Raw genomic sequence first — 19,072 nt, forward strand, 5'->3', positions numbered from 1 at the left:
ATTCTCCAGGCAAGAATACTAGAGTGCCTTGCCATTTCCTTCTCCAGGGGATCTTCCTGACCCAGGGATCGAACCCATATCTCCTGCATTAGCAGGTGTATTCTTTACTGCTGAGCCACCAGGGAAGCCTGGGTAGTGCTGAGCCTGCAGCAAAGAGCACTTTGAGCAGATGGGGCTGAAAAGAAAGTGTGCCCGAGCCCAGCCGAGTTGGAAGGAATGAGGGAGAGGATGTGGGGATTAGCAGGGGACATTTATCACCACAACCCCTCTACATGGCAGCAGCTAGGAGAAGACAGGAACTTACCCAGTGGGTAAGGAGGACAGTCTGACATTGCACCCTCCACCTGGGTGCAAGCCCTTTCCAGGAGCAGGTGCATAGGTTTAGTAAGGTCCCAGTTAGGTCCCAGTTCAAGCCCTGCCCAAAGAAGAGGAAAGATGAGTCCTTCTTGAAAGCAGATCCACCGGGTTGCATGGGGATGTGGTTTCTAGATTCCCAGGGCTGTGAACTGGGTGTCCCGCCTTCTCTTGGGCAACTCACCTTCTCTCTGGTGCCTGAGCCCTGCCCCCTGCCTTGGGCAGGGTTGAACTTGACTCTTCCTAAAAATAGGGCCTCCCAGGGCTCTCAGAAGGGGTCTGTGGCCATCCTGGGTTACTTGTCACTTCCCAGAGTGCTTTGTGTTAAAAGTAAAGTCTTTTCATGAAGTTTACTGCTGGGGGGAAGGATGAGAGAGAAGCAGCATCTTTAGGCTGCCAGACAGCAGCAGCCTTGGCAGTTGGTGAAGATAGGCAGTCTAAGGGCCCAGCCTGTGCCCGTAAACCAGCTGGAATCCTGTGCCCCAGTGTGTCTTATGCATGTTGCAAAATCTAATACTGGTGTTTACTAATGCTACTTGCTCTAGTGATGTGGCAAGTCTGTTTAGAGATGGTTTTCTGAGCTGTTCCAAGGTGAGTTGAGATTATGTAGCAAAGAAAGCAGAGGTGATTCCAGGGCACCTGTTTTTGCAATAAGAATAGACATTTTAAAAGACTTTTTAAAAAGACATTTGGGAGAAAATCTTATGGAGGAAATGGGATTAGAATTGATCTGGAGACGAGACATAGGTTGATTTCTCCTAGTGGGAGGAGGGTACCTTGGATGGTGTGGGCATAGATACATGGGCATGAACTCATGAAGTGGGCACAGAGGACAGTGAACGACCAGCCTGTCCATCTGTTGCACCTATTTTATGCATTTGTGTTGAGAATTTATGAGGAAGAATCCTGGGGATTTGGGCCATGTTATCAGAGTTTCAAATATCAGAACTAAGATCAAAGATTACCCTGAGGACACCAATACTATAAGCTGTTCTGAGCACCTACTTTGGTCTCCTGCACTGTTCTCAACATTTAACACCTCTCATCTCATTTAAAGCCTTCCCAGGTGACACTTAGGGTGAATAACCCACCTACCAATGCAGGAGACATAAGAGTTGTGGGTTCAATCCCTGGGTCCGGAAGATCCCCTGGAGGAGGGCATGGCAACCCACTCCAGTATTCTTGCCTGGAGAATCCCATGGACAGAGGAGCCTGGAAGTCTACAGTCCATGGGGTTGCAAAGAGTCGGACATGACTGAATTGACTTAGCATGCAGGCATGTGTCTTATTTAAGGATACCACAGCTCCATACAATAAGCACTTTCTCCCCCCGCCCCCCCCCCCCCGTCTCCATTTTACTGGTGAGGAAATCAAGGCTCAGAGAGACTGCATCATTGGGGAGAATCTTTGAAAGGTTGAGTAGGAGGGCAGGTGAAAGGAAGGAATAGATCCGTTCCTCTATGAACCTTTACATCCATGAGTTCATTCAATGCACTTCACTGTACATGCCTAATTTCACTGACTCCTCATGACAACTCAGTGCAACGGACACCTTCTTAATTTCACTTAGGAAAACATCGAGGCTTGAGATTGATTTAGTATATCGTCAAATGCTGCCTGCTAAGATGTGTCATTGAATGTGATTCTGTACCCAGTCCTGCCTTGTTCTGGAGTTATGCTCTTCCTCATCCCCCTTGTTCTAACACTAACGTCCTTTCTTCCTTTGGTATTTGTTTTGTATATTTGGATATATTGTTGTTTCTGATGACACAGATCTCCTCCTGCCTGAAGGGTTCAGGTTTTTATTGGTACTGGTAATCGTCCATCCATGTTCCATGAATGGGTTATTGTGGTCCTGTGGTCCTCCTTCCTCTGTGGAGGAAGGTTTTCATAGGTATGTCTGCTTGCTGACCCCTAGACTTCCTGTGTGAAGATGCAGGGCTCCATGGTGTCCTGCAGTCTAGGTCTTGGCCCAGAGCTCCAGGACTGGAAGGCGCAACCTTGAGTTCTGTGTTCTCTATGAGAAACCATGATGTCACCAGACGGACCTGGGAAGGCAGAATTAGATGCCAGGGATGGGAAGAGGCGGAGACAGCATCGCTGGGCAACTATTGGAAGAGAAGGGCCTCTGCGGAGACTGAGATGCAGAAGTAACCCCTGGTATGGGCATTTTGAATGAGAGTTTGACGCTATCACTTTGGAAAGGGAACATCTAGAAGGGGGGAGAGGAAGTGGGGAGCTGGGTAGGCTGTTGGAGGGACAGATTCCCAGTCGGAGCCTGAGCTCCATCTTTCAGCACCTAACTTCTCAATTCCAGATGCTCTCCTTGGGGAGTTCTCTTGCTTTTCACTCTTGGCTCGGGCAGTCCACGCTTAATGAGAGCCAGAGGGGTCTTCTCACCATGGGAAGAGCCAATGCGGCATGGAGGTGAAGGAAGTGGGTAGGAAAGGGTGGGCTTGATTAGGGAGCTGATGTCAGGGGCCCTGCGATGTTAGTAAAATGTCTGAGTTCCTGATGGTTGAACTCCAAGGGGTAGCACCTGGGGGCAGAAATACATCTGAACCTTAGCCTCATCTCTGAACTTCTTGTGTCAGGAAACATGAGCTGGAAATCGCCCCAGAACAGACAGTCCTCTGCTGATCCTCTCTCTTCACTGCTTCCAGAAGCAGCAGGGTGTCTTGTTTATTTATTCGTCTTGGTGGGAACACCGTGTCTTGGAGTCCTAGACCGCTACCTCTAGCCTAAGGGTGCACACGTGCCCTGGTTTTTGTTGAGCTTCAGCGGATACAGACCTGCAGGGACGCTTTGTTTAGCAGTCCACCATGCCTGTGACTGAGGGGTAGGACGTGGGTCTCAGGACGGTCCTGGTTCCGTGCGATCTTTGTTCCTGAGGCCAGTCTTAGAGCCAGGTCAGAAATAAGTTTGCTCTTTGGAACTTTCTGGATCCTTGCCGATTTTCACTCATCTCTCTCTTCTTTTTTACTGCTCCCTCGGCTTCCCTTCTTCCTCCCTCTTGGTAGTGTTTTTCTTGCTAAAGTCTCTAGCAGTGGCTTGGAGGTGCTTTTTGGTTCATTCGTTTATTTATTCCATATTGAGTGAGTACCTACTGTGTATTGGGCCCTGTGCTAGACCCAATTTACAAAGACAATAGTTCAGGATGTTGCCCTTTTGCCTTGAACATCCATTAGCACCCTTCAAAGGCCCTTTGCAAAGCCATCAGGCTCTGAAAATAGTGTGGGGTGAGAAAAGCCTTGGGATGTGATATGGGCTAGGCTGCAGAAACATCAGCGTCTTAGACAAACCATCCCGGGTCAGACTCACCAAGGGGCAGCAACAGCAACAGACAGCGATGGTGTCCTTCGACCTGGAATCCTTTTCCATGTCATTGTTTCCTGTTGGGTTGGTAACCTGGGACTAATTTAAACTTCCAGACCTCCAAGAGAAATTCTGCAGAGTTCTTCTGTTGGCTCTCTAGCCTTGGACATGTCTTCTCTTGGAAAATCCTTGACGTGGACCCAGGAGGTCCTCTTGTTTTCCGAGTCCGTAAATCATCCCAGCATTGCTTTGCAAGAGCAGTTGTTGGGACAGTGCGGCCATGCTCTGCTCTTCTGTGCAGGTGGAGAACTGGCTGGGTTGGCGGCAGACGACTGCAAAGGTATGGCGCTGCCTGCGGACATGTTTACCTGTCATGCTCTCCTGCAGTGGGGATTTAGTTCCTCTTGCCCTGCCTTGCAGAGGCCTGCGGTGCGGCCAGGAGAAGGGGAGGGGCCAGGTCTGCGGTGGCGTTCCCACTATTAGCAAAAGCAGGGGTCCTGCCCTCCTTCCCCTCTCAAAGAGGCAGAGCTGGCCTTCTATCTGCCTCCTGCTGCTTCAAAAACCCACAGTTGGAGATCCGGGAATATTATTCTTTTCCATTTAAAGACATTCCATTTCATGTGTAATTAAACGTGTGGTATCGCATTAATGTTTTCTTCTGAGTATTTTTTGGCAGCCTGAGACCCTGGGGTCTGGTGAGTGCAAAGAAAACACACACTTCTCAGAGAGCCGCCCTTCCTCTCCCCGCTCCCTCTTCCCCCCCTTTTCCTGCCAAGAATCTCCTTCCTCCTCTGCCTACAGTTGCTCTCAGGACTCACCTTGTAATTCGAGAGCCACCCAGGCTGTGGAGACCCTCTGTCCTTCTGTGGGGCGTCGGGGTCTTAGCTTTCCGACTTTTGGTGCATCCTCATCTCCAGAAAGCATCCTCACCGCCCACCTGGAGCTCAGGTGGTGATGACCAAGGGCGACAGGAGTGGGTGTTATTGGAAGAGCATCTCTGTCCTTATAGATGTGAAGTCAGTTAACGAGGCAAGCTAGCAATGGTGGAAGGATGGCTCGGTGGCAAGGTCCACCTGCACCAGAGTTTAGAGTCCAGTGGGTCACTTCTAACAGCTGGGTGATCTTGGGCAATTGCTTCATCACCTTGAACTTCAGCTTCCTCATCTGTAGCACTTTGGGAGCAATGTACTATGTTGAAGAGAGTTGTGAAGAAGAGACAAGGCATCTTGAGTGTTACTTAGCATGGTGCCCAGCTTTGGAATAAGTACTCAGTCCATAGCATTTTCATTATTAATAAGGGCACAGGGGATGACAGTAAGCTAAAAAGGACAAGGGCGGCGTGAGATGGAGTCGATGGGGAAAGATCCGAGAGGCTTCAGCACAGAGCCTAGGAACCAATTGTTGTTATTATTGTTATTTTAGTTGCTAAGCCATATCCGACTCTGCGACCCCATCGACTGCAGCCCACCAGACTCTTCTGTCCATGGGATTCCCCAGGCAAGAATACTGGAGTGGGTTGCCATTTCCTTCTTCAGAGGATCTTCCCAACCCAGGGATCAAATCCACATCTCCTGCATTGGCAGGCAGATTCTTTAGCACTGAGCCACCTAGGAAGCCCAGGAACCAATTAGGAACTTGGTATTACAATGGGCCAAAGAAGAAGGGAAGACAGGGTGGTTAGAAAATCCATCAGGGCTCAGCTAAGGGAACTTATGGGCAGCCCTGAGGGGCGCTGCTTCTGTGTCCCCCAGGTGACAGCCTTCAGGGAAGGATAGGGTCTGCACAGCATGCACACCTGGCTTCCTAGGACAGTAACTAACCAAAGCATCAAGTTGGCCAGTGAATTTCTCTTAAGACATTTTCAGTCTGACCGAGGGAGCATGTGTCTTTGGGGGACTGACTTTACTGTTGACATACAGCAGAGTCAGGATCACCATTATTTATAGCTGCTGACCCTGGGAAATTTGGTTTTTCTCTATTGATCAATAGCAATCTTTAGTAGGTAGCTGTCACTGCCTTTGATGTCTTTATTCCATTGTTTGACAAACCTCTTTGAGCAAACTATTTTGGACTTGAAGGAAAAAAGGGTTGGCCATCATGGTGGCTTGTTCAGATAGGCTGCCAGTGACTCCCTGATCACTGTTGGCTCCTCCCCATTACCCCCGTGCAAACTCATGCCATTTTATTTCAGAATATCACCGCACTTCTCCAAGTTTCTTCCCAAGCCACTATTTGTTCACAGGTAGATCGAGCTCTTTGATAAAAGCAAAATCTTGCAGAAAGGAAGGAAAAGTTCTCTTGTGAAATGTCCTATAGGTTTCAGATATTTTCTATTATCTCTTTGACTTAAATTTTATTACATTAGTTCCCTCAACAACTCTGCCAAGTAGATATCGAAGGTTCCCATTCTACATATGGGCTTTCCAGGTGGCACAGTGGTAAAGAACCTGCCTGCCAATCCAGGAGACATAAGAGATGTGGGTTCAATCCCTGAGTCGGGAAGATCCCCTGGAGGAGGTCATGGCAACTCACTCCAGTTTCTTGCCTGGAGAATCCCATGGACAGAGGAGACTGGCAGGTTACAGCCCATAGGGCTACAAAGAGTTGGACATGACTGAAGCGACTTAGGATGCATGCATATATCTACCATTATTTTTTAAAAATATTTATTTATTTGGCTGAGCAAGGTCTTAGCTGCAGCATGTGGGATCTTTGTTGTGGCACACTGAATCTTTAGTTGTTGCAGCAAGTGGGATCTAGTTCCCTGACCAGGATCGAACCCCAGGCCCCCTGCATTGGGAGTGCAGAGTCTTAGCCACTGAACCACCAGGGAAGTCCCCACAGGATGAGGATTTCGGATGAACCAGCTGTCCTGTGGGAACAGGAGCCTATCTAGGTGGCTTGCTCTGCGGGAACCACTGGTGATTTTCCCAGAAAAAGGATTTAGGGGAAAGCCAGCCCATTTCCATTTCCCCAAGACTGCTCCTCACTGTGTACCAGCCCTTGCTCTCTTGGGCAGCCCCCTTGGCGCTGGAGGCTGACAGGTCTTCCCACGGTCTGGGATCTGCATCCTCTCTCCTCTCCTCCCCTGCCTGGGTCCCCTCCTCCCCTTCCTGGGTCTTCTCCTCCCCTGCCTGGGTCCTGCCTCCTCCCCTGCCTGGGTTCCCTCTTCCCCTCCCTGGGTCTCCTCCTCCCCTCCCTGGGTCCTGCATCCTCCCCTCCCTGGATTCTGCATCCTCCCCTGCCTGGGTCCCCTCCTCCCTTCCCTGGGCCCCCTCCTCCCCTGCCTGGGTCCCCTCCTCCCCTGCCTGGGTCCTGCCTCCTCCCCTTGTGACCCAGACTCTGCTGGGCCGGCCAGCCAGGCAGTAAAAGGAGATTGATGCCCTTGCCTCCTAGGAAAATCCATCACTTTTTGGCGTGTGGGTCAGATGGCTTCACCAGAGGCAGCTCTGAGCTGCACAGTGTGAGCTAAAAATAAACACACCAAAAAGGTCCAAATAGCCATGTGGACGTCTGAGATGGAAATGGCCCACTGCCACCACTCCCTGGGGGAACGCACAGCACCCTTTCCTCCCACACTCTTCCCCACCTACACCCTTCTCCTGGGGGCCTCCGGGGTGGGTGGGTAGAGGAGGGCTCCTACTCTTTCCCTTGGGAGATGCTGCCTTCCATCCAGGAATGGACAGGGAGAGAGAAGTCAGGCCGGAGTAGAGGAAGCAGGGAGACGGAGGACTGAGCTTCTGGGGACCGACTGTCTCCTCCACAAAGTGGAGAAAGACTCAGAAAGGCGGCTTCAGGTAACAGAAAGCACACAGACTCAGGAGCCAGAAAAAGAAGAGTGAGTCCTTTGGCCACGTCTTAGCTCCGCCAACTTGGGAAAGTTACCCCCCGCCTCCGGTGTTTTCATCTGTGAAAGGGGTGCAATCACACCTACCTCTCAGCGTTATCGTGAGAATGGCATGTGGAGCAGATAACAGGACTGGGAACCCATGAATCCCTTTACCTACGTCTTCTTCTCCTTTGGTTCAGAGAAAGAAGCTGTGCAGACAGAGTTCTGGGATCTCGAGTCTTGTTGGTACACAGGGTTCTCCACATGGAAGTGATTAGTTTTATGTGTATGACCCCAGTCCAGCCTGTCCATCGCGAAAGCTCCCACATTACCTTGTGGAGCTCTTATCCCCACGGCTGGAGGGAGGTTCTCTCTTGGAGAAGGATTTACTGTGGGATGGAGTCTGTTTTGATTTTCTATTCCTTCTGCTACCCTTCCTCAGGTCTCCTCACTCCATCTGTGGACTAAGCTCAAGTATTGGTCTCAAAATACTTGTCTCTGCAGATGACTAGAGTCCAGCTATGTTATCCTGAGCCACTGCGTGTTTCCATGTCTCTGAAAGAGATTCATTGGCAGACTGGGGGCAGACATGTCGGTCCACAGGTGGCTTCTGCTTCATGTTTGCAGAGGGCAGATGAGCTCCCAGTGTCATGGCCACTTGCTCTCAGCCACGTTCAAGGCCTGCAGCTGTCAAGTCTGTGACCTCCTGAGGCTGGGGGTTGGCAGCTGCCTTGGGGCTCCTGTGTGTGCTAAGTCGCTTCAGTCATATCCAACTCTTTGTGACCCCATGAACTGTAGCCCACCAGGCTCCTCTGTCCATGAGATTTCCCAGGCAAGGATACTGGAGTATGTAGCCAAAGGAAGATCCTCCTCCAGGGGATCTTCCTGACCCAGGGATTGAACTCGGTTCTCTTATGCCTCCTGCATTGGCTGGTGGGTTCTTTACTATTAGCGCCACCTGGGAAGCCTGGGCACTTAACTCCTGAGATTTGGAGGAAGCCTTGAAAAAAGGCCCCCCTCTATGCTGCTGCCACAAGACTTGGCTGAATCTTCCAAGGCTTGTGATTCTTGCTGCCGAGGGAGGGAGAGGAGATGGAGGGTTCTGAGCCATGACTCAGGCTCAGCAGCTGGAAAACGGGGCCCTGCCCTCCATAGACATTCTCCCTTCTCATTCTGGACTCACTGTGGCAGAGAGTCAGAAGCTGGGGAGGAGGGTGGGGAGCTGGTGAGAGTACCCAGCTCAAAGTTGGACTTAAGGACGCAGGAATATATGGTTGTCCAAATGGTTCTTTTGAGTTTTCTGTAATATCTTATGGAAAAATGCAAATGAACTTTTTGGCTAGCCCAGTATATACTGTGGGCTTACCAGATGGTGCTAGTGGTCAAGAATCCACCTGCAATTCAAGAAATGAAAGAGATGCAAGTTGGATCCCTGGCTTGGGAAGATTCCCTGGAGAAGGAAATGGCAACCCACTCCAGTATTCTCACCTGGGAAATCCCATGGACCGAGGACCTTGGCAGGCTGCAGTCCATGGGATCACAAAGAGTCAGACACAACTGAAGTGACTTAGCATGCACAAGAGCCCTGAGGCAGCTGCCAACCCCCAGCTTGGCACGACTGAGTAGCTAAGCACACAGCGTATCCGGTAGCCCTGCCTTTGTAGAGGAGTGTCCCAAAAGTAAGGAATCTGGAGAGTCGTGGTCTCCATTGTGAGGATGAGGGCTGGAAGCACTGAAGGGGGTCTTGATGAGGCCATACAGGTAAGTCCAGGATTGCAGGCCTCCTCCTGGTCTTCGAGTGGTGATGCCTGACTCATATCTGTGGGTGTGGAACTTGTTGAGGCCAGTCTGCTAAGGTGAGCATCAGTCATCAGCTGGCGGAATCCTTGCCCCACCCACGTCAACCTATTCCGCTGGTTCTCAAAGAGGTGTCCTGGGCCAGCAGAACCAACATCACCTTGGGAACTTGTTAGAGGAGGCAAATTCTCAGGCCTCAGCCTGGACCTCCTGAATAGGAATCTCAGGAAGAAGGGCTGAGTGATCAGTTTTCATAAGGCTTCTAGGTGATTTTATTTTCATCCTGTTGCAATGTTGTTGGAGGCTGGGGTTGGGGAGGGGTCTGAGGCCAGAGGGCTTTTTCATAAGAGGCCTTGCCACTCTGACCTGTCCTGGTGTTCTGGATTCACGCCCCATTTCAACCACCAGCTGGCAATTCCTGACTTGGCCCTCATTTTCCCTTCATCAGTAATGATGAAAACACCAAAACACACATGGTTTCAGAGGACTTGAAGGTTTACAAACCTTTACACATAATAGCTCCTGTAACAGGTAAGTGGAACTTGGGTTATATGATACTCCTGACCCATTTTACAGATGAGGAAACTGAGACTCAAGATGTTTTGTGAGGTAGGCAAGCCCATAGTGGGGGAGGAGCCAAGGCCTGATCCAGGCGCCCTTGACTCCCTATCCCTGACTGACCCCTGTGGGCTCAGAGGGGCAGGCATGGCCTTAGGAAGCTACCACCCTGTTAGCACCCCCTCTCCACGCTTAGGCCCCACCCGGACGCTCACCTTTTGGGACCTGTGTATCATCAATAGTCACCTGGGAATGATTGTGCAGCCATGAGCAGATGGTCTCCGAGAGAGGTCCTGACTTCTCATTTTCTCTTGGTGGGAGACCCTTAGCCTTCCCCTTCAAGGCCAAAATATCCCATTCCTCAGAGGCTGGGAAATAGCAGCAAAGGGTGTGAAAAGGGAACCGATTTTTTATTCCCTTTCTGTAAAGATGGGGGCAAAGCCCTGCCGCATGTGGTAGCTCCCCAGCCACCCCATGGCCCGGGAGCCTGCAGGTATGTCTTGCTGAGAGGAAAGAAAATGCTGTGTAAATGCTTCTGCCCACAGATCCCGGAGAGCAGATCATCTGGGACACAGCAGGGCTACCAAGAATTCTGATAGGAAAAAAAAAAATTGTGTAATCTGTTATAACAAGAATCGCCCCTCCAGCCCCCGCTAAGCAAAATGCTAACCAAGGCCCTGGGAGCCACATCCCTCTGTTCTGGTCTTGTGTCCCCTCGCCCTGGGGGACAGTCTGCCCTGGTCCTCTGTCTTCAGCGTTCATTTTTTTTGACGAGGTCATTTGAGACAACGCTCTTTCCTGGCTCTGTAATGTTCTTCATAAAGTGAATGCAGGTATTTAATGGGCTTCTGCCTGTTGAACGATGAATGGAAAGGTCGGTGAGTAATCTCCGGCTGGCTCCCCCCATCGTCAGCCCACTTCTTGTACGATTCCTTCGAAGCATTCTTTCCAAATAGGTGGGAGGGCTGAGGTCACAGCTTTGCTTCCTCCTGGCTGACAGACTTTAATTAGGTTGCTAAATTAGCCGAGATGGTAGCAGTCCTTCTCTCTCTCTGCACAGATCCTGGTTCTGGGGAGGTCTCTGGACTTGATTTTCTTATTTCATTGGTTTCCTTTTTTTTTTTTTTTTTTTTGGGTCTCTCAGGGGAGAGGGATTTTCGTGTAGAGGCTTCCCCTAGATCATTTTAACTTCCACTTTATGGATTCTGTCGTGAACCAGACACTTTGCTATAGGAGCATTATAGACATTATAACAAGAGCCAGTATGGTGTGTGTGTGTGTGTGTGTGTGTGTACCAAGACCCTGGGCTAAACTCTTCATATGAATTATCTCGTATAATCTTCCGAAGAATTCGGAAAGGAAGGTATTGGTGTTCATTCCAGTTCACAGGTGAGGACATCGAGGCTCTGGACTGAAATACCTTTCCCAAGTTCCGAAACCTGCAGGGAGGAGGAACCAGGGTTCAAACACGATTTTTGGTCACCCAGAGTAGCTCATGGACCCACAGCACGCAGACCTCACCTGAGAGTTTATTAGAGATACCTTCTCAGACCCAATTGAGTCAGGGCCCATGCGATGCCCAGAGGACTCCTGTGCTCAGTGCTTATAGCCGGTTATGCCTGAATCCTGGGTATTAAAGACTACTGGCTCTGGTTTCCCAGTTTCCAGCCAAGGCAGATATGATTTAGAGAGCTTCAGGGCTAATCAGCTAGAGCCAAGATTCGATTCTGGGTAAGACTCAAGTCACTGCGTGTTGCCCATTATTACAGCCAAGGTCAGATGCTGGAGCTTGTCTGGCTCCACCGTGGCCTCCAAGGCGGAGCTCCCTGCCCTGGACCCCTATTTTCCTCAGATCCCTGAGCCTCCAAGGAGAGAACGAGCACCCGAGACTGACCTGGCTGCTCTCCTCTGTCCCCTCCCGCAGACGTGCAGCATATTAAAAGGAGAGACATCGTGCTGAAGCGAGAGCTGGGCGAGGGAGCCTTTGGAAAGGTCTTCCTGGCCGAATGCTACAACCTCAGCCCCACCAAGGACAAGATGCTTGTGGCTGTGAAGGTAATGCTCAGAGGCACGTGGGCCCCAGGAAGGAAGAGGGGTGTGGCTGTCGGCCATGGGGGTGGGAAAGAGAGGCTCGCTCCATTCTGGAAGATGGTATCAATGAACGTTATCAGATGCAATCAAAATGGTATAAACTAATGTAATCAGATGCGCTTGCTCCAAGGTTCATGAAATTTCCTCTGGACCCTTTGGCTTCAGAGGTCACGAACTGTGACACACAACGGAGGGCTGTGCCCGAGGTGCAGCTGGAGGGATAAGCGATGCCCATGATGGACACTGGTTTTATTCTGGAGGCTCTGGGCTCACCCCTGTCCCCCGCTGACCCTCTTCCCTTCTCAGGGACCTTACAGGATGTCCTGTCCCTGCCCAGAAAGTCATCTGATCATTTCTCCCGAGTACAGTTGCATGAGGGGTGGGTTGCTCATGGAGGCCCCGAGAGCCACTGCTCACAGCAGCAAACTTCACAGGGAATAGGAGGTGGGCTGGTGGAGGGGTCAGGGGCTGAGCCTAGGGAGGAGAGTGGGTGAGGTTGGAAGACATGCTCAGCTACCTCTATGGGATCCAGGTTCAGCCCCCAGGGGACAGCATGCCTGAGGGCTACTGTTTCCTGGCAGCTGCTTACTTAGGTCCAGGAACCACAGGGGTTTTGTGTTGCTGAGCTAGCTGAGCAGATTTGCAGCTGGAGCCGAATAGCCTGGGGCAGTAGGCAAAGGACTTTGCTACTGCCAGTTACCCTCCCCCACCCTTGCTCCAGGTTCTGTCAGTCCGTGTTGGACAAATCTTTGAACCTGATTGACACGGGCAAGAATCAAGTAGCCTCCCTGAGGCACCCGCAGGTCTGGGGAACCTTGCTCTGGAGCATGGAGTGGGCTCTGCAAAGGTGGGTGTGGTGAGCAGGCCTCTGAGGCTGGAGTGAATTCTGCTCCATGGACAGAGGACTGGGAGCTGAGATACCCTCCCCACGAGGACTCTTGCCAGGGCCTCGAAAGGTCCCTCTTTAACACTGAGGGCTCTGACTGAGCCGCTGTCTTGATGGAAGCTGAATGTTTCTGTGGCTTTGGGGATCTCTGTCTGCTGTGTCTGCAGAGGGTAAGTGCCCTCGGTAGATGCATAGAGTGATGTGTGGGCTACAGACATAGAATGGGAATCAGAGGCTTGGGTGGGCATCTAGCCATCACTGATTAGCAGTGTGACCTTGATGTTTAATCTCTTTGAGCCTCAGTTTCATTATCTGTATAATCAGTTCAGTTTAGTTGTTCGGTTGTGTCTGACTCTTTGCAACCCCATGGACTGCAGCACGCCAGGCCTCCCTGTCCATCACCAACTCCTGGAGCTGCTCAAACTCATGTCCATCGAGTCGGTGATGCCATCCAACCATCTCATCCTCTGTCGTCCCCTTCTCCTCCTGCCTTCAGTCTTTCCCAGCATCAGGGTCTTTTCTAATGAGTTAGTTCTTTGTATTAGGTGGTCAAAGTATCGGAGCTTCAGTTTCAGCATCAGTCCTTCCAATGAATACTTGGGATTGATTAATAGGTGATATAATAGCTCTTCTTTATAATTTTTGTGATTAAATTATATGACATGGAAAATGTTTCATATACTGCTTGGACTATAAATGTTAGGAATGAGTCATTGCTATTTGTTTTTGTCAACATCATTATACTTTGTTTTTAAGTTTCTTTTGTTCATTTTGTTGTTTAGTCTCTAGGTCGTATCTGACTCTTTCATGATCCTATGGACTATAGCCCTCCAGGCTCTTCTATCCATGAGATTTTACAGGCTAGAATGCTGGAGTGGGTTTCCATTTCCTCTTCCAGGGAATCTTCCCAATCCAGGGGTCAAACCCACATCTCTTGCATTCAGGCAGATTCTTTAGCACTGAGCCACCGGGGAAGCCCTTTGTTCGTTTACTTATTTATTATTTATTTTTTGACCATGAGGAAGGTGAGATTTTAGTTCCCTGACCAGGGATGGAAAACTGAGCCTCCTGCAGTGGAAGTGCAGAGTTCTAACCACTGGCCCACCAGGGAAGTCCCAACATCATTATTCTTGATGTTGATAGTAGCCAAGTGTGCTTAGACATGTGACATATGACCTGCCAAGCTTACATTGACCATCTGGAATAGGGGTTGTTGAACTTCTTCTCTAAAAGCCAGATAGTAAAAGGTGTAGGCTTTGAGGACCATAGGCGCTTCCTTACAGCTACTCAATTCTGCCCATGTAGTGGGAAAGCAGCCTAAACCATACATAAATAAATGGGGGTGGTGGCTGTCTTCCAATGCATTTTTATTTTTTATAAGAGTGGATATTGCCTGTCGACCTCTGCTCTAGAAAATAAATAAGGAACTAGCGTATTGTCCCATAAAAGGCTAATGCCTATTATTGCTGGCTCTCTTACGAATAAACTCGCTCAGTGTGTCTCCATAGACGTGGGGTGGTCAGAGGAGCAAGGGTGTCTTTAAACTGCTTGGACCAGGAGTGTGGACTTGTCCCTACACTTAGAATCTATCCTGCCCTAAAATTTTTAATTTATAGGATGACACTCCTCTACTGGGTGTTCCAGCATCTGTCTGGGGACTGGTGAATGAAACTGAACAATTTTGTGCTTAGAGCAGGAAATGAAATGATGTCGTCAACGCTGGGAAGTGTTTCCCACTGAGTGTTGTGGTGTTGAAGGGCAGTGCCCAGACTGGGTAATGCAGAAAATGTGTTTCTGTTTTCACCCTTTTAAATCGGTTTCCTTTCCTCCTTGGGTCTGGGAACCTTGAGGAGATGAATGTTCTGGGATTTTATGCCATTTGCTGCCTGATGGAGCCGCCCAGCGCCCAGCCCCTGGAGAAGACACTCATTTTCTCTGGAGAACAGCCAGGAAATGGTGCTTCCTGCTTCTCATCCTCTCTAGATTTTACTCCTTTCTTCAGACTCCTTCCCATTGAGTCTGTTCTCAGGTTGAGGCAGAGTAATTGTGGACTTCCCGAGAACACATCCAAGAATAACCCCAAATTAAGTTTTCCCACAATTGTGGTTTTTAAAGCAAGATTTTTTTTTTTTTTTGCCCAGCAATTGCTATGGTGGAAACAAAGAACAGAAACCCCAGTCTCTGTTCTGAAGACTGTTGGGGAGACAACAAGGGAATACCCATGAAAGAAACAGAGAGCAGAACGAAGCAGTGTGATTTGTATGTGTGTGTGATGTAAGAGTGACATTAGAAGCGTTTTAAATTTTTGATATTTTAAAATAGGTGGTGCCACCCTTAAATAGTTATTTGACAAGCAATAGACTTGCTCAAAAGAGTTTCCTCTGACAAATAGCTGATAAAAATATGAGAAAGGTGTCCAGCATTATTCATCATCAGAAAAATGCAAATTGAACCAGAATGAGATACCACGGTACGTGAAGCAGAATGGCTAAGCAGCAGTGACAAAACAAAGTGCTGACAAGGATATGGAGCAATTACAAATTTCATACTCTGGTGAAGGTATAAAGTAGTCTAACTGTTTTGAGAAACAGTTTGGTATTTTATAACATTACCATCTGTGTGACCCAGCGTTTGCACTCTAGGTCTAGACCTGACAGGTTATCTGTCTATCCATATAACTTATATGTGTCTGTCATCTATATCTGTTAATCTCCTCACCTATACCTATCTATCTATCTATCTAATGTATGCATCTATCTAATCTATTTATCTAGTCTCTCTACCTACCTACCTATGTATATATCTATCATCTATATTTGTTGATCTCTCTGTCTCACCTCTATCTATCTAATTGCCTATTTATCTATGGAGAGATATGTTTAAAAATGTTCATAAGCACTCTTTATAGCAGCCCAAAGCTGGAAACAACCCCAGTGTCCATCAGTAGCAGCACGGACAAATAAATGTGGTATATTCTTTCAGTGGGAAATTCTTCAACAAGGAAAATGAATGAACTACAGCTACATGCGACAGCTTGGAAGAATCTCAAAATCAATGTTGAATGAAAAAAGACAGATACAGAAATATATTATATATGCATAGATACATGTGTGATTTCACTTATTTAAAATAAAAAAAAATAAGTAAAACTAAGCTCTAGTGTCTAGGGATATATGTAGTTCTTCACATGTAATAAAATGTGTTTCAGTATATTAATAAAATTTGAAATTGAAATATCTCCACTCTAATAAAAGAAAAAGGAAATGGAAAGTAGCAAAACCCCTGGACTGAAAAAGATGATGTGAAGTGACTCTGAAGGTGTTGGGAAGTTTTGAGAACTGTGAATGTTCTGGCCATCTAGACCCTTCCCTCCTATCCAACTCACAGCCCCACTGACACCCAGAGCTGGGAGTGAACACGAGACGTGGTGTACATAGATGGGAGACTGGAAAAGGGAATGTCTTCAGATTTGGTGGGGGCTAAGAAGGAGATCGGAAGGGAAAACTCCAGCTCTTCTCATTGCACTATGGATGCTACAGGAAGTGTCTAGCCAGCCACCTGCCTGGCTTCAGGGACTCCTTGGCAACCCCATCTCCCTGAACTAACAGTTGGCAGCAGCAAGGAACCCCTGCTCCCTCACATGGCCCTGGCTGGTGAGTGACCCATCATGAAGTTTGCCAGCTTTGAAGAAGATGCTGAGGGGCACACGAGAGTCTCTGAACTGATTTTCCTCTTCAAGATTCCTCTCGTGGCATCTCTTTCCCAATTGCGTCAACCCCTGGGGACCCGGGCCACTTGCAGCTCTGGACTCCAGTTGCCAAAACAGACCCCTTGCCAATTACACAGGAACTTCAGGTTTGATCTGGGAGACCTGGAAAGCCCATCCTAAAGGTGGAGAAAGAACTGGCAGAAGAAGAGGTGCAGGAAGACTAAGAGAGACAGCAGTTGCTTTGTGCCCCATCTCCCGAATGTGTAACTCCTATCTGCCCTGCAGTGTAGGGCGCCGGCCTTAGGGATGCTGGCTGGCACTGCTAGAGAGCTGAGAACGGAAATATCCAATGGCTGCCAATGGCGTCTGGACTGTGAGAGAGAATGATTTACAGAGATGGAGAGTGGCCATTTGGCTGGCCCCAAATTTGATCTGCTTTTCCCTCTCATAAATCCAGAATTCACATAAATCTTGGTTTTCTCCCATCCCACCCATGCTGGGTTCCTTTTCTTCCCCTCTTCTTATGCTTCATGAAAATAAATAAATCACTGGCAGTCATCCTATACATACCCACACCCCAGCTCATGCAGCAGGTCACCAAGAGAGGTTTCCTGTCACCATGACCCTCTGCCTTCTTCTGTACCAAAAAAGCTTTGCACACATCTTTGTTCTGGTTGGATGTGAACCCAAGGCAACTGATGCCTTTATTATCAGGTAGCTTTTCTGAGAAGGCAGCCAAGGTGAAGCAGAAAGCACAGGAGATAAGAGCTGGTAAAAATCAGCAATGGACCAGGGGCCCTCCCACTTCCCTTTGACCTTGGCCCACCCTCTAAGCCTGGCATTCTTGTCAGACCCCTTTATTCTGCTGGCAGCCCACACTCTTCACCTTTCCTGACCCTCTCATCTGCCCTTTCACATCTTTTAATTTCTGTGCCCACCATTCCCCTGGGGAACCTGCCCATTGACTTAATTGATCGGATAAATTAACTCAAGCAGGTAAGCTGGACAGGAATGTATCCTGGACTTCATGCTCAAGCTATTACTTCTTGAATGATCTTTGGCAAATCACTTCTCTGTTCTGGACCTCAGTTTTCTCACCTATAAAATGGGAAAGCTGTATGAAGTGGCTTCCAACACTGTGGTCAACATTAGGATCATGTATTCCAACAGGTTTTTGGTGAAAACTCCAAGTGTTGAAAGAAGGGTGGTGCTTGTTGACGTTGGAGTGGGCCTTGATTGCTGGCTGAGAGACCATGGCCCTAGAGGCATTGCCATTGAATTTTGAGACATCAAAGAAGCCCAGCACCAAGAGATCACTGTGGTCTAGTTAAACTCTTAGCTTCTGTCATTTAAGATGTGTGAATGTGTGCTGATCCCCAAACAGGATGGAGCATCAGTTTTTCCAACACCAGAAGTGAGCAGGTAGAAACCAATGATGATATCTAGGGCCCTTTTAAAGCTGTGAGTCCATCATCTCTAATGTATGCTAATGACTGATGGAGGTTTGATGGGCCCCCTCGAAACAATTTTCACACATTCACATTCCTGCAGCGCTGTAAGCCAAGGTACCTCCGTGGATTTCAGCTAATGGGGGTTGCCGTGGCAAGAAAAAGATGTCTGGCTAGGGAGGTTTTTCAATAGTAGCATTCATCTATGGAGGAACTTAGTCGGCCTAAATAACCAGAAAAGGCCAGAAACTGGCAGAGGGAATGAAAACCAATCTCCTGTTAGATTCTCACTACCCTGAAAATGACATGTGAAGCGCACACCCATTCCTTCATTGCCTCATGTCCTGTCTCTTGGGGCTACTAAACTTTGTCAATTGAAGCAAGTGGATTTTTGGCTCCATTTGCCTTCTGATCTCATGGGGAGGGGAAGGATGGCTGAAGCCATATGTGAACACACCTGCCCAGGCGGCTCCTCCTGCAGGAATGACCCTCCCCGTCACAGTTCATCATTCGCCATAGCCAACATGGCTGCACCCCCAGGGCAGTGCCCTATTCAGGGTCCCGTGCATGTGCTCTGGTCTCACCCTTCCCTTCTGGTCTTAGAAAGTCTCTGTTCACTGACAAATTTTTTTTTTAAGTCTTTACTGAGTTTGTTACAACATTGCTTCTATTTTATGTTTTGGTTTTTTGACCACGAGGTATATGGAATCCTAAGTCCCCAACCAGGGCTCGAACCTATGTCCCCTGCATTGGAAGGTGAAGTCTTAACCACAGGACCACCAGGGAAGTCCCTGGATAACCCTTTTGAGCATTGCTCTTCCATTTATCTTCCTGGGTCCCAGGGCAGGGGGCCTGGTCTAGTACTTCTCCTGAATACTGGATTCTCCAAAAGGGGCCAAGGTGTGACATTTCCATGGCCACCAGCTGCCCACCATCCCATCCTATCCTGGGATTTAACGGGGTAGGCCAGGTCTGCCCCAGGCCCTAGTCCTGGCTGGGTCCTGGGGCTTCTGCCCATTGAATGCCATTCCCACAGCTGTAGCCCCCTTACCCCCAATTCTTCCATCTACAAGGAGGACGAAAAT

At 48.9% G+C, this 19,072-nt stretch overlaps 1 protein-coding gene across 2 annotated transcripts in view; it reads left to right on the top strand.

Moving 5' to 3' along the window:
• NTRK3 (neurotrophic receptor tyrosine kinase 3) overlaps positions 1–19,072 on the top strand; it is a 433,575-nt gene that overhangs the window by 357,691 nt on the left and 56,812 nt on the right. For both annotated transcript variants that reach the window (XM_044933422.2, XM_006070045.4), the window contains one exon: positions 11,778–11,908. In XM_044933422.2, coding sequence (XP_044789357.1) covers positions 11,778–11,908 — 131 coding nt within the window. The remainder of the gene's footprint in view (positions 1–11,777; positions 11,909–19,072) is intronic.

Source organism: Bubalus bubalis, chromosome 20, assembly GCF_019923935.1.
Source record: "Bubalus bubalis isolate 160015118507 breed Murrah chromosome 20, NDDB_SH_1, whole genome shotgun sequence".
NCBI classification, from domain to species: Eukaryota; Metazoa; Chordata; class Mammalia; order Artiodactyla; family Bovidae; genus Bubalus; species Bubalus bubalis.